The 15,870-nt window shown below is 36.9% G+C and overlaps 2 protein-coding genes across 5 annotated transcripts in view; one reads left to right on the plus strand and one right to left on the minus strand.

The window, feature by feature from the left end:
* Hcf (Host cell factor) overlaps positions 1 to 15,870 on the plus strand; it is a 121,880-nt gene that overhangs the window by 82,803 nt on the left and 23,207 nt on the right. For all 4 annotated transcript variants that reach the window (XM_089242593.1, XM_089242595.1, XM_089242594.1 and 1 more), the window contains exons 22-23: positions 1,738 to 1,928; positions 13,589 to 13,720. In XM_089242593.1, coding sequence (XP_089098719.1) covers positions 1,738 to 1,928; positions 13,589 to 13,720 — 323 coding nt within the window. The remainder of the gene's footprint in view (positions 1 to 1,737; positions 1,929 to 13,588; positions 13,721 to 15,870) is intronic.
* On the minus strand, positions 5,223 to 7,253 carry LOC149075270 (uncharacterized). Its single transcript, XM_089243142.1, has 3 exons — positions 6,840 to 7,253; positions 5,591 to 5,867; positions 5,223 to 5,548 (listed from the first exon to the last, which is right to left on the minus strand). The coding sequence occupies exons 1-3, from the start codon at positions 7,251 to 7,253 to the stop codon at positions 5,223 to 5,225; spliced, it is 1,017 nt and encodes a 338-aa protein (XP_089099268.1).

Genomic DNA, 15,870 nt, shown 5'->3' on the forward strand with positions numbered 1-15,870 from the left:
TGTCTCCAGCGGAAACCAAGAAGGGTCACAAGTCTGTCCCGGCAGGACTCTTGGACATCCAAAACCAGAGACACAAAGAGGGCAAGGTCATGATGGAAAGGATGGCTATGCTTGGAAAGGACGATGCAAAGAAACAAGGGTACAGCCCTAAACCTCAGTTGAATGTGGACTTACTCCAGGAGACGTTTGCACCAAATCTCACGAAGGACAGGAAGTCTGAAGTGATCGTGAGCAGCTCTCTGATGAAGGTCTTTAACCAGATCACAAATGAAGAGAGACGTGCGGATGCCACAAGGAGGAAAAGTGACAAGCGGTCATCGAAAAAGCTCGTCCAGAACTTCCAGTGCGATGAGCATCACACCCTGTTGCATACGACATTCACCTTTCTTGACTACGTGAAGATGCACAGATTGAAGAAAGTCTCTGAAACTCTGAGGTTCTTCACCAAGAAGGCCAGGATTTGTTCGAGTGAAATGAGGACGAGAAAGTGTTCTACGAATGCAACAAGGTGGTCTCAGATAAGCAGCATCTGGTGAGCCATAAGCTTCAACACTCAACACCAGTCAGTGGACAAAAACAAAGGGGTCGCAGCGAATCCTCCGCTCGATGCCAGAAACTCATTCAGATGTCACATCTGCCAGGTCATTTTCACCCAGAAGAGTCAGTTTCTGAGACACGTTGACGAGCAACACTCAAGAAGCCATTCCATGTCCACAAAGTCACCAACTTCGAGCAGCGGCAAGGTTGTGTCCGTCAGTCGCTCGCAGGCTGCCTATGCTTCCGGAATCTGCCAGTCCACATTCAATTGGAAATTGCAGATATAAAGCACATCATGACCCACATGAACGAGGCATACGCTGAGGAAACGACATCATCATCGCTAGAATCGTGGCAGCTGATTCACGTCTGGGCGATCGTCTGTCAGTACTGTGAGATGACCTTTGAGTACGAATCAGTCTTCTAGAAGTAGGTCGGGTTTCACAAGGCGAAAGAAAAATATTAAAACTGTAGACTCTCATCGCTGAGGCTTAAAGTGTGTCTAAGGTGTCCCGAAGATCTCCATGTAGATATGCTGGGGTCAATGCAACTTCACCTCAGGTATTGCTTGGACTGTATCATGCCTCAGCACTTCGACCCTGCAACAACATTGCAGAGACACCAGTGATGCCTATGCGTCGGAGAGGACGTCCTCAGAAAAAGTCACAGATTGATCTACCCACAAGTCATTGTGCTCGTGAAGAATGAAATTTTTTATTTTTTGATATGTGTGAATTTTGTTTCATTTTATTGCCCTCCAATATTGAAATGTGTTCGTCAGATATTTAATTATTGTTTATGTGTAGCATTTTTATTATTGCATCATGCACCACTTTGTTTATGTTTTAAGATTGTTCCTGGCTTCATGCTGAGACGGTATATATATGAAACCAAAGGGGGATAGTATAATGGTCAGAGCTGACCACCCCTGTAAATGTAGGTAGAGCTCCCGAGATACACTCTTGTAGCAGGTTCGAGAGTTGGTCGCACAAGGAAGTTGTCATGGTGTCCATGCTGTGTTGTTTGTATTGTAGGTGCTGTTATCTCTCTGATGTAATTTGTGTTTTCCTTAAATAAATTCCATTCCAAACAGCATGTGGCTACACAGTTTGTTTATTTATTTTTTAAAATGACTAAATACCATCCTTTGTTATTTTCTTCTTGATGCTTGATAGAGTTTTCATTTGTTTTCTTACACAGACTCATTATCGACCTTAGCTACTGCGGCAATTACTTCAGCAAACAGTATTGTGTCAGCAGCATTGAACACTTCAGACAAAAAAGAAGTTCCACTTCTTCAAAGCCACCAGTCCGATGGTATGCAACAATTTGATAGAAGTGCTGAGAGTAACCACACGGGTGCTTTCAAACAAGATCTCAATGAAAAACAGGTGTCTAACCAGATTTTGTTTTTCTTTTAAGTTTATTTTAAGTATAGTATGATTAGAAAAATATTTTTCTGATAGAAATTTTGTTCATGATGCTCAACTCCAGAGCTCTTGCTCTGTGCAGGTATTTCGATTATTTTTTTTAACTAATTTTTTTTTTATATCGGACATCTTGCAGGGCTTCTGCTCATGCTGGGATAGGTAAAGAAGCAAAAGCTTCACTAATCCTTGATGTCTAATCCCAATGGTGACTGTAAAATTGGCATTGGCACCTGAAGTTTTCCTGTGTTATAATTAGATTTGAGTCTGAGAATAACTAAAGTTTTTCAAGAATAAAAAAATGTTCCACAGAAATTTTTGGCTGGTGCCTATTCTATGTTCCCCCTCCCCCTTGATTCATCAAGCCTGTGTATTAAAAAATGTTTTATTTCAATTAGGTTTTTGATCTGATTAGCAGTTTATTACAGAAACAATTACAGTCGACGCTCATTGTAACAATTGTCTATTTTAATGAAAAAGTTCTATTTTAATGAAATTTTACTGAATTTTCGAATGAGCAAATATACAGTCAAGTGAAATTATTTTGCTGCGTGTAGTATAAAATAAAAGTAGCAGATATAGGCTATACACAGTATTTTTGTAAGTACACTGTACATACTGTATAATGTATATAAGTTTTTTACCCCAGCCAGATATATTTTCATTGCACCATTGTAACAAAATAAAATAATTTTTTTTTATTCTATCAAAATGATACACATAATATATACTGGAGAAGCTAATCTATTTTTTTTCAAAATGTTCAATATAACGACCTTTCAAAATAACAACCATTTTCCGTGGAACGAAGAGGGTCGTTATATAGAGCATAGACTGTATATGTTTTAAAAGGTATCTAGATTAAAATGATTTTATTAACACTAGAACAGCCTAGTGGGTCAATTTGACCCAAATCAAACTTCGTTTTCATTTATCTCAAACGTAAACTCAGATGATAAAAAAAATCTGTGACTTCATGATATCATATGAGTATTAATTCATGAAAATTTTTTATTAGCTTCACATTTCGTGTTTCAGAGCTATAAGCGTTTATACTTAGAACCGCGGTTTGGGTCATTTTGACCCAACATACTATTCTGTAGGAAAAAGGGGTGTGTAATTTTCTTGGAAGTGGTTACCCTTTTTAAAAAGTATTTCTAAATGAATATAGTGAAGAATAAAGGTCTACCAAGGTCAATCTATTGTCCAGGGAGATTATATTTTTTCAGTGAATGAATAAAAGTAGAGCTAAATACTTTTTCCTTCATAAACTTGAACACCTGGAATTCTGACGGAACTCAAGAAAGGTTTGGGAAAGTAAACGCTTAACTCCAGAAAAAAACGTGTAGCTGAAATTTCTGTAGGCAATTCCGGTTAAGTGGTGGCCTGTTCACATTTTCTACAACATTTTAGATTTCAGTGTAAAAAAATCCTGGATTTCGTATAGAGCAGTACAGAAGGCCAGAACTATTTTTTGAATGCGGTTTCTCTAAAATCTTAATAAAGAACTGGATTGTTGCATATTTGTTGCCCTTTCGTTAGAGGAAATGTCAGTGCGCTCTTGATCAGTGCGCAACTGTTCGTTAGCCGTAAAAAATAAAAATTAAATAAACGAGTCTGATATCAGGCAATATCAAAATGTGGAAACAAAACTATTAATTTTTGAATGGGTTGTGCAACTTCAACATGAGGTGAATGGGCAAGATTAAAGGGGTGGGAACCTGCGCCAAAATTAACATCTTGCGCCATTGCAAATGCGAGCCGATCTCCCCGTTAAAAAGTCTCGCCACAGAGAGCAACAGTCCTACAACGATAAATCATTCACCCATAACACTTCACTCATAGTTAGTAAAAACTGGGGGCAGATGACAGCACTACACATAACAAGCATTACACAGAAACAAACTTTACGTCAGGTTGCACTACACGTACACGCACATTCCCGCATGTACCGATTCGTTGGGGGGTTCCGTGGGGGGGGTGCAGGTGGGGGTGTAGCAGTAGTAGGTAGGGGCTCGGGGATCCATGATGTTCTTAAGTCAGCCACCTCGGTGGGCAGTTTGCCTGTTGTGGCGTTGTATTTGTATTTGTATTCTGCTCCAATAGTTATTTTTGTATTTTTTTCTGCGCCAAATAGCAAATTTTGCTTCAGTATGCCTGGAATTTCGGAAAGGATGGCAAGAAATTTTAATTCCTGCTTTCCCCGAAACGATTCTGTCGGAGAAGAGCGTGTTTTATTCCACAGTATGCCTTATTTAAACTATCGGCCCCTCATCTGGCTTTCCATTGCGAAACCCAGATAATATCCATGATCGTGTAACTGAAGATGATTTGCAATGGTCTTTCAGCTTTAAAGCGCAAATGCGAGTCGGTTTCTGTTTAAAAAGAAAGTTGCCAAAAAGTTTTCTCAAAAAGTTTTTGAGATATGTACATGAAACTTTGCATGGTCAACAAGCATGGTAGAAGCAATAAATAAAAAATAATAATTGGAATCTGGGATGATGGGTTGCATTTCAGTATCTAGTTGAATGATTTGAAATCGGAACGATCCAGTCTTATTTCGATGAATTTTGTGTTGCGAGCCAGAATAAACATGGGTCATTCCGTGTCAAGTCAACACAGTGATTTTACTCCCCATCTCAGATTTTGATGAAACTTGGCACAGAGGTAGCCTACATGTAGATAAAGAAAACTACCCAATTTCATTAAAATACGTCAACCCATTTCGAAACTATGGCGATGTGAAGTTGTCAAAATTCACCAAAAAACACCCCACTGCCATAATTTCAAATTGCTGTAGCAACTCTCCTAATTAAGCTAAAATGATGGGGCAGGTGTCATTTTGCAGCATTTTTTATGGGTTTTCCTATGATATACAACATTATATGGGTTTGAGATAAAATGTTTTTTTTTAATTTAAATTAAAATTAAAATTTTGAATTTATCAAAAAGCGCATCTTCAAAAATTTTCAAAAAATTATATACAACACTTCACATTATTGTTAACTAATTCCCTAAGTATGAAAGTGGGACTGTCATGGGTTTACTACTTTATAAAATTTCAAAAATACATATTTCACTAAAAAAATTTACATTTTTGTCAAATTTATAGATTTAAGTGGAAATATACATAACTTACCCATAAATAAATCTTTAGTCTTTATTCTTAATATATCTATGTACACATTGAAATTTACTCTTAACACATACATTCAAATGTCACTTGCCAAACCTGATACAAACAGTATTTTTTAAGATTTACACTGTCTTTTTGAACGCTTCATTTGTTTTTACAGTATCATCCCCAGGAATTTGATATATTCTTCCTGTTGGTGTTACTGGATTTACTTTACAAAGAACATCATTTACAGATACCCATAGAATATCAGGTTTTGTAGGATATGCATAAGACAGTGATGGGCCAGCTGGGTGAAGGAAAGTAGCTTTAACTTCATCAAGACCTTCGTCTTTTGTTAAAACATAAGCTAGCCACCATTTCCTGTCGTAGATGGCAGTAACATATCCATGAATATCTCTTAAAGCCAGTTTTTCCGGAGATTTTGTGACTGTTTCAACAGTAGATTCTGTTGTACCCTAAAAAGTTTTTACTAATATTTTTGATGTACTTGATGCTATAGGTATAAAGGCATGTAACCTCAGTGTTCCTTTGATGGTAACAGATTGACTAAAGCGTTGTTCTAGAAATCTTTCAGTTTCAATGTACTCTTCTTGTGTTGAAAATTCAAAGTGTACAGATGTAATGTTTTTAACTACCCGATCAAAAAGTTGTTGTGGAGTAAGAATTTGGTTCTCATATGGCCTCTGCAGACTTGCTTTTGTTGCTAATCTCTTAACAGTGCCACCGACACCATCGCAAGGTCCTTTTCCATGTGCAGAGGCAAAAAAATGTCATTCTGTATCGATGCCAAAATCTTCTTTGTGGAAACATAAGTTTATAAAATTCTCTTTATTCTAGTACTGGGCTGCACTACCATACAAAAAGCAATATATCTTCTGTACAGTTTGAAATTTGGTTTTTAAGAATTGAATTAGCTTTTTTTGAAAACAGTAAACTGCTATAGTGTTATGCTCTAGACAATTAGAAATTATGACATAGCTCATATGCTCTGTTTTCTTCTCTCCTTTGTAATACATTACAAAGGGGTGCACTGTTGCATGATCACTTGACCAATGATAACTCAGGGCTTTATCTTGGATCACAAAAGTGTAATTCTCAGAGAAGTCACATGTAACAACATATTCACCCTCATTCAAGTTTTCCTTGATTTCATTTACAAAAGAGCTTTGCTGCTTAGCTAGAAAATCATGGAGTATCAGTGTGGTCAATTTCTCAGAAAATAATTCGATAAACTCTGATGATGTCTTCTGTATGGTTTCTAAGTTACATCTGTCTACTGAAACCCATTGTTGAAAAGTGATATTCTCAACCATATTATTATCAAATGAATTTTGTAGTGTACTTTTTATTGGGTCACTTCCTGGGCAAGAACTACAGTTTCCCATAATGCAATGAATTGATGCTGGATTGCACAGCATTTTTGCCAAACAGTGTTTATAAGAGGCCAATTCTCCATTGGTTAACATACCGAGCTTAGCATTTTCTATCATGAGTTTGACATTTTGATGTGTAGTGCAAACACATACTGAGTGTGTTCCACTATGTCCTGCTAAAATGCAGTGTTTTGGGCGCAGTTCTGCAAATTTAGAAAACCCTATCTTTATTTCTTGAAATTTATCTTTGAAAATTTTATATGCTGCTTTTAAATTGCACAAAATAAGTTTTTAGATATTACTGTTTTATCTCCATTCTTCCCCTTCACAGTTAGTCTTTCTTTCCTGGCATTACTCTACTTATTTCATCATTTTCATAAAAAGAACGTACTGTTTGCACAACTTCAACAAATTCTTTCCCGGTTTTTGGTCAGGACTTTCTAATATACCTCTTTCCTTCAAAAGCCATTTTGCCTGGCGTACCATGTAGTTAGGAGCATTGAATTCGCGCATTATCTTTCTTATATGCCAAGATTCAGGCAAGCAAGTCAGTAGCATTACTTTCTTTTTCCTGCTACTAGAGGAAAAGCTAGCTTTCAGATTAGCTATAACAGATTGTTCCAGTGACTCACATTCGTTTTCTGAGGAATTCTCTGCATTAGCAAATAGTTGTTTTTTAAGTGCTAACCCAATGCTTTTAAATTTTTTGGTTGAATACTTCTTCATCTGAAGTTTTGTACTACGCATAGGGGACTCTCCTAATTCCTGGAGAGACATATGTCTGCACAACAGCTGAAGGTGGAGGAACATAGCTTGTTTCATCATCCAAAAATTTTCTGCAATCATTTTTTCCTTGCATATTTTTCAATGAACCAATCTGCTTCCTACAATTATCACAAATTTTTGATATCTTTGGCATATCAGGAAACATACCACACATCCATTGAGGCACATTTCTTAGTCTCCTTATGTTTTTCACAGAATGATTGTTTTTTTAAAGGATTGCAACATTGTAGTGTCTGATATCTTTCTCCATTGTATAATATCACACAGATCTCAATTAAAATATAGAAAAAAGTTTCTGAAGAGAACACTAAGAAAATATACTGAAATAATATTTTTTTTTTCACTAATACCACACCTCACAAAATATTAACATTTAAAAAAGAAACTTATTACCATCACATTAATCACCAACAACATTCACATCCGATGAATCAGTATGAAGACTGATCAGTCTGCCTATGCCCACAGGCAGTTGGAACCAGTTGGACTGGTTTAAAGTGGTTTAAACTAGTTAAACCATAAAATAATCACCCATAATAGTCACTAGTTGTATTTTAAATACATTAAAAATAAATTTATGAAAAAAGTGAAAATTTATTTATGGGTAAGTTATGTATATTTCTGCTTAAATCTATAAATTTTACAAAAATGTCAATTTTTTTAGTGAAATATGTATTTTTGAAATTTTATAAAGTAGTAAACCCATGACAGTCCCACTTTCATACTTAGGGAAATAGTTAACAATAATGTGAAGTGTTGTATATAATTTTTTAAAATTTTTTGAAGATGCGCTTTTTGATAAATTCAAAATTTAAATTTTAATTTAAATTTAAAAAAAAACATTTCATCACAAACCCATATTGTGTTGCATATCATAGGAAAGCCCATAGAAAATGCTGCAAAATGACACATGTCCCATCATTTTAGCTTAATTAAGAGAGTTGCTACAGCAATTTGAAATTATGGCCGTGGGGTGTTTTTTAGTGAATTTTGACAACTTCACATCGCCATATTTTCAAAATGGGTTGACATATTTTAATGAAATTGGGTAGTTTTCTTTATCTACATGTAGGCTACCTCTGTGCCAAGTTTCATCAAAATCTGAGATGGTGAGTTAAAATGTATATAAAAATTGTGTTGATTTCACATGGAATGACCCACATATTAACGGTCAAAAAACCATTATTTTTTTTTCTCCAGTATTTTACTTCATATATTTAGGAGAAATTTAAAATAAAAGTTGTTTTGGTAACTGCTGTGCCTCTGGTCTAAAAATACGTTTGAAAAATTGTATTTTTTCTAACGAAAAATTCCACAAAAACAAAGTTTACATAATTTTTTTGCATGTAAATTTCAAATGTAAGTGTATGAATTATTTTTATTCATATTCTGTATGTTTTTGTGAACACTTTAGTGAAAATTTCACTTGAATATATTGAAAATTAAAAAAGTTATGATTTATTTTCTCAAACAATGCCGCTTAAAAATTGAGCCTCGAAAAAGTCATCTGCATCAGTTTTTGATAAATTTCAACATTTTTTTTCTCAAAAAATTTTAGAGATATGCAAATAATATTTCACACGGTTAATAAGGATGGTAAATGCAACAAATAAAAAGAAAATCATTGAAATCTGAGACTATGGGTGTCATGGCTGGGTGATTTGACATGGAATGACCCGGTTCCAGACAGCAAATAGTGCCCTCAGTAAGCAAAAATCATCTTAAATAGACTCTTGCGAAAAATTTTATGACAGTTGCTCTTTCAAACAAGGTGTCAAAAGCCTGAAACACCAAAAACAAAAAACAAGCTGATGAAAAAGATGCTTGATAACAAAAGACAGTGTAGTTGTTTTATTTCGAAACAATGTGAGGATTAACAAAAATATTCTTGTTAATTTCGCTGCTCCAATTTATAAATATCTGCTCCGAATCCTATATTTTGCTGCTCCAAAACTGCTCAGAATCCTGGATTTTGCTGCTTCAAAGATGCTCCGAAAAGGACTTTGTCACTTCCCACCCCTGGATTAATGAAAAAACTTTTTCTCCATTAGAGAGATAGATGGCTTTTCTTCAGCCCAATATATCAAGGAAGCATTTTATATTCTGGATATTATGCTGAGGTGAACTGAAATGACTTTTCTTTCCGAGTTCACCTCAGCATAATATCCAGAAAATAAAATGTTTCTTGGATTTTCTCCATTGCTCATCATAAATTCCCCTTATCAGTAAGAAATTAATACTTATTTGACAGAATCATATTAGACATTCTCATACTTAATTTCTTACGCTTATTTTACATCTTTGTCATATTATGGGATTACTGAAAAAAGTTTTTGTACTGAACAGTGTAAATAATGTATACTAAGTCTTATTTTTACAGCATTACATCAATTTTTAGCTACTTTTGAAGCCCATTTTGCAAATACAGTTTTTATAAACAAATAGTTTTCCGTTATGAATACAAAATTAAACAACATTTAATAAAAGTAGGTGGAAAAACCCAGGAACACCGAAAATAAATTCCTGTTTTTGCTGTGAAACAGTGTTTCTCCACAGTTTGGGTCAATGTGACCCAGTCTGCGGTTCTAGTGTTAAAATGAATCAAATTGTTTAATTATTTTCCTTAACTATTAACATTCTTAATATTAAGTATTAAATTAATTCAAACTCCTACCTCTTACCATATTCCTGCTCATGAGCTGCCATGCCAGAAAAAAAACAAGGTAGATCATCATTGCAAGAAAACCTAGTGTTTTCTGGCTGAAGAAATGTGTAAAACGATTGCAGTCAATCAAGACTATAAGGTTTGATTGAATCAACTAATTTAAACATTGTCTATTCTTTGCATCTTTTGGATTCTTTTTGCTTTATTAACTGTGTTCAGATGATCTAGTTTTTTTCCAGCGATTGTCAATAATTGAATGAGAGAGATTTTTTAGGTAAAATGCTGTCACGGGTTTTTTTTTTTTTTTTTAGAAGACACCAACGAATAAGGCAAATACACAAAAAATAATAAAAGTCCTAATGCATTTCAACACCAATGGGTGCCGTCTTCAGAGGGAAAATTTAACCACTAGTTTCGCTGACCGAGTTTCCCATTTGGGTTGAATACCAAATCTTCACGCTCGGTTGCTCAGCGGAAGAAGTACGTCTGTTCACTTCAAATGGCGTGGTCAGAATGAAGCTGTGAGCCTGCGTGAGATACTAATGCAGCGTCCTGATTGGACCTTTGCGGAATAGTGCTATCCAATTGGTCCATTCGAATTTTCTTGTAATTCCCGCTCAAAATGAATTTAAGCCATGGTGTTGCGATCGGGGGTGTAGATTTATTATCGTTCACTAGTATATTTTTGAAGGCCCGAATATATGTGCCTTCGTAGAAATCTAGATCAACTGTGGACTTGACTTTGTGAAAAACTCTCGCTTCTTGAAATTTGAATTTGTGACCTTCTTGCCAACAGTGAGCGGCGATGGTCGATTTTTCACATTCCTGATTCTTAACACAGCGAGCGTGTTCATTTAATCTCGCTTTTATGGGTCTCCTTGTCTGTCCTATATAACCAAGAGAGCAATCACCACATGGAATGTAATAAATGCCCCATTGTTTATTCTCCGGTATAGCATCCTTAGGGGGCATGAAACCAAAGTTTTTAGTGGGCACATCTATGGTTGTTAGATTAAACTTTTTAAGAATCGGTTTGATCTTCAGTGAGAGCACTGGATCGTAGGGTATGACTACACTTTCTCTGAGTGGTCTCTCTGTAATATTTTCTAGAGTGGTTCCTCGTGCCGGTTTCAAGAATTTTCTACTTAATTCGTCAACGATCTTGGTGTTGAAGCAATTGCAATTGCTCTGATGGTTTCAAGTTCATGGTCTAAAGTGTTCCGATCTGAACAGATGTTAAATGCTCTCTCTACAAAGGTGCGAAAAGACGAAAGTTTCTGTTGCATAGGATGGCAAGATCTGAAATGAGGTGGTAATGAGACTGCGAAAGGCTTACGATAGACCGAGGTTTGGAACTGTGATTTCCGTTTCGTTACTAATAAGTTCAGTTCACAGCCGAATTCGAAACTAACAATGAACTCTCTTTCTTGGACGTATTAGTAACGAAACGGAAATCACAGTTCCACACCTCGGTCTATCGTAAGCCTTTCGCAGTCTCATTACCACCTCATTTCAGATCTTGCCATCCTATGCAACAGAAACTTTCGTCTTTTCGCACCTTTGTAGAGAGAGCATTTAACATCTGTTCAGATCGGAACACTTTAGACCATGAACTTGAAACCATCAGAGCAATTGCAATTGCTTCAACACCAAGATCGTTGACGAATTAAGTAGAAAATTCTTGAAACCGGCACGAGGAACCACTCTAGAAAATATTACAGAGAGACCACTCAGAGAAAGTGTAGTCATACCCTACGATCCAGTGCTCTCACTGAAGATCAAACCGATTCTTAAAAAGTTTAATCTAACAACCATAGATGTGCCCACTAAAAACTTTGGTTTCATGCCCCCTAAGGATGCTATACCGGAGAATAAACAATGGGGCATTTATTACATTCCATGTGGTGATTGCTCTCTTGGTTATATAGGACAGACAAGGAGACCCATAAAAGCGAGATTAAATGAACACGCTCGCTGTGTTAAGAATCAGGAATGTGAAAAATCGACCATCGCCGCTCACTGTTGGCAAGAAGGTCACAAATTCAAATTTCAAGAAGCGAGAGTTTTTCACAAAGTCAAGTCCACAGTTGATCTAGATTTCTACGAAGGCACATATATTCGGGCCTTCAAAAATATACTAGTGAGCGTGAAGATTTGGTATTCAACCCAAATGGGAAACTCGGTCAGCGAAACTAGTGGTTAAATTTTTCCTCTGAAGACGGCACCCATTGGTGTTGAAATGCATTAGGACTTTTATTATTTTTTGTGTATTTGCCTTATTCGTTGGTGTCTTCTAAATATTCTTGGGCAAAGTGGATCAACTCTTCTAAGTTTAGCTTTTTAAACAAAGTACTGTTTTGTTCCGATTGCAGATTTTGAATAGATGTGCAATGAGCATCATCCATACATTTCTCAAAGCGGGCAAAGTGATGAACCTGGGTAGGGTGTAAAAACTACAGATACAGTATGTGATCTTATGTGTGTTGTCTTAGCGAGAATGGGTGATCAAAATATTTTTGAGAAAAGGGATGATAGCACCAATTGGTTTCAAACACTGGTCTAGAAGAATGTGATTTAGCAAGAGGCATTGACGAGTGATCTAAATGGTAGTCTCTGATTTTGTTGGTGGCTATAGAACAGAGTTGGTCTGGTGTACTTACAAGGAAAGGGTCCCAAGGTGACCTCTTCAAAAAGTTTTGAAAAAATTGTTGCTGGTTCTACTCGTTTGAATATGCACAAAATTATATAGAAAATCTGACAAAATTATTATGGGTCACTCGAAAAAATATTTTGAATGCCAACAGAAGCCAAGAATAAATTTAAAAGCCCCGCAATCCTACAGTGTCTTAGAGTGGTATCATTCAAACAACATATGATCATAGACAACACAGACAAAGAAAAAAAATTAGTTTCTAGAAGAGAAAGCTGGAGGGGAAAAAAAAGAGAGGGAGGACAAATACACCAGTGCTACAACAGGCAAAATGCCCAACGAGGTGTCTGAGAAAAAGATGGCCATAAATATGGATGTCATATTTCAAAAGTATGGCAACCCAATTAAAAATGCAATTACAAACAATATATACATGATGAAATACTATATTCAATGCCCATAAAGAATACTTTGGTTGTCTTATGCTAGAGCTATAGTATAAAAATAATTTTTTTATAGATCTCGCTAAGAAGCACGAGAAGCAATAAGCTGCAAACGTACAATTTTTATTAATTTTTTGCGGCTTTATTAATTGCACTCTGTTGCTTCTTCTTTTTTTAAGGTAAATTTACTAGAATTTTTCATAATGTTTTGAGGGTAATACCTTGGGACCCTTTTCTTATCCGACTTCAATCCTGTCTCTGAAGTACTTCAGATTGTATCTTTTTATATCTCAGGTAATTAATTCACCAAAAACTTTCCAGCTTAATGTAAAGGGGAGGGAGAGTATACATAAAGCAAATAGAATCAGATATTGTGAACAAAATCTGTCCTTCGAAGTTGTTATAATGAGAGTTAGACTGTTTTTCCATGTGTCCTGTAAGGAAAAGAAAATATTGCTAATTATTGAACAAAGGGGGAATCATGTTTGGGATGCTGAATCTATTAACAATATGCTCTGATCTTTGTAATGCCAATGATTTTTTTTAATACTCACTCTTGGTTTTATAGGAGTCTGATCCTGCTGCTGCTTCTGAGAAGTACAAAAAGGACAATGATTGGTTCAATATTGGTGTCTTCAAAGAATGTAAAGGCACCGTGTCTTTCTTTTACTCTCAGCATTCTTCAGAAAAAAAAGAAGTGGTAAGTACTTCGTTTTTTGTATCTTCAGATGCACATGTATATTTTATACAGTTTTGTAAAATAAAAACGCTTTTAAGAAAGTAAAGTACACTGCTGGCCACCCAAATTGCAACACCAAGAAAGACAAGAGATATCGCAACAATATTTATTTTGTAGATAACATGTTGACCAAGCATCAAATGATTAAATTTATAGACTTCTGTGAAGTGTGGTTCCTGCCAAAATCAGTAGCCAGAGTAGCCGCCATTGTTGGAGATCACCGCTGCCACACGCCTCGGCATTGATTCAAAGAGACTTTGGATGTGTTCTTGGGATACAGCAGACCAAGCAGCTTCCACGCGTTGCCAAAGTTGATCTGGTGTGGCAGCTGGGGATGTAATCTGGGTCAATCGTTGAGCAACCATGGACCACATGTTTTCTATCGGCGAAAGATCCGGAGAGCTAGCTGGCCAGGGAAGCAATTCAATCTGGCGATTGACGAAGAACCTTTGGACAATGCGTGCCACGTGTGGTCGCGCATTATCCTGTTGAAATATGGCTGTGGGCAAGCCCTGAAGGTAAGGAAGGACAACTGGCTCCAACACCTCGGAGATGTAGCGCTGGCTTTTTAAAGTACCGGCAATGCGTACTAGAGGAGTGCGAGAGTGATATCCAATACCGCCCCATACCATAATACCCGGTGCAGGACCAGTGTGGCGGTGCATAACGCAGCTGTTCAGCATCCTCTCTCCACGGTGTCTCCAGACTCAAATCCGACCATCGTGGTGTTGCAGACAGAAGCGTGACTCGTCAGTAAAGACAATTTCATTCCATTGTGCCGTCCACATCCTTCTTTCATCGCACCATTGGCGGCGGAGACGTCTGTGGTTCTGCGTCAAGGGTAGACGAAGCAATGGACGTCTTGCGGACAGACCACTCTGCTGTAAACGGCGTCGAATGGTACGCGCAGACACTGGATGATGCGGTACAGACTGAATGTGCTGTGCTATGGTTCGCGATGTGGCTGAGCGATCCGTCACTGCCATACGCACAATACGCCTGTCATCACGTGAAGTGGTGCACTGAGGTGGATGCGATCGAACACGTCGGTCCGTCGTACCCTCCTGCATCCAACAATCACATATCCGCATTACAGTTGTTTGGTTTCGTCCAACACGACTACCGATTTCCCTGAAAGATAATCCACAATCTCGGTAGGCCACTATCCTTCCTCTGTCGAACTCGGATACTTGATCAAAAGATGATCGCTGTTTTCTACGAGGCATAATTGATCGTTTTTTTTTGAAAAAGCCACAAGAAAAACACAATTGCCGTACTTCAAATCGTCCAAATCTCCAAGCCTTAAATAGCGCTTTGAAGTGCCGCCACAGGCGCGCGTGATGTGCGTCTGCGCTGAAATTATAATCATTTGCATATCTCACCTCCGCCAATGCATGTTGTAAATTTCATATTATTTGCATGCTTCCTTCAGAGTGTTGCATTTACGGTGGCCAGCAGTGTATATTTTTTTCATCAATACTAGCAAGAAAGATAAATAATCTGTTTAGTCGAAATTCATATTATCAAGGTTCAACTGTATGATATTTACTATATTTTCTTTTCTGGAAACTATGAAGGTGTTCTATATATTTCTCCGGAAGCGTTTGTTTCAAACATGTTTCTGTACGTGTCTTGTCTTCCAGAAATTGATAAAGTTCAGTTTGCTGCAGATTTTACTGTAACTTTTCTTCGGGTAAGGTTGATAACAAAAGACTGGTTCCTTGTTTTCGAAGAACTAACTTTGATGTTTTGAGAGGAAGGTTAGCGGAAGTTTTCAAAGACCGGTTGGAATCAGTAGGGGTGGTAGATCAATGGGGAGAATTTAGTACGAAGCTGTCCTCAGTTTTGCACGACGTCATACCCTTTGTTCGAAAAAAGCGTGTTTGTACACCCTCTATGGTTCACGGATAGCGTGCGTAACCTTTATCTTGAAAAGAAAAGAGCATTCAGAGAGTATAAAAGTGGACGAGGTGACCTATCATTGTTTACTGATAAAAGAAGAGAGTTGAAGAAAGCGATAAGGGATGGTAAAAAGGAAGTTGAATCTAGGTTGACAGATAACATTGGCTCTGACCCAAAATCATTTTTTCGATACGTTAATAATGGATGTA

The sequence above is a fragment of the Pholcus phalangioides genome, unplaced genomic scaffold, assembly GCF_987345545.1.
Source record: "Pholcus phalangioides strain wild (caught in Gottingen) unplaced genomic scaffold, Ppha-v1.0 ptg000015l_1, whole genome shotgun sequence".
Classification (NCBI taxonomy): Eukaryota; Metazoa; Arthropoda; class Arachnida; order Araneae; family Pholcidae; genus Pholcus; species Pholcus phalangioides.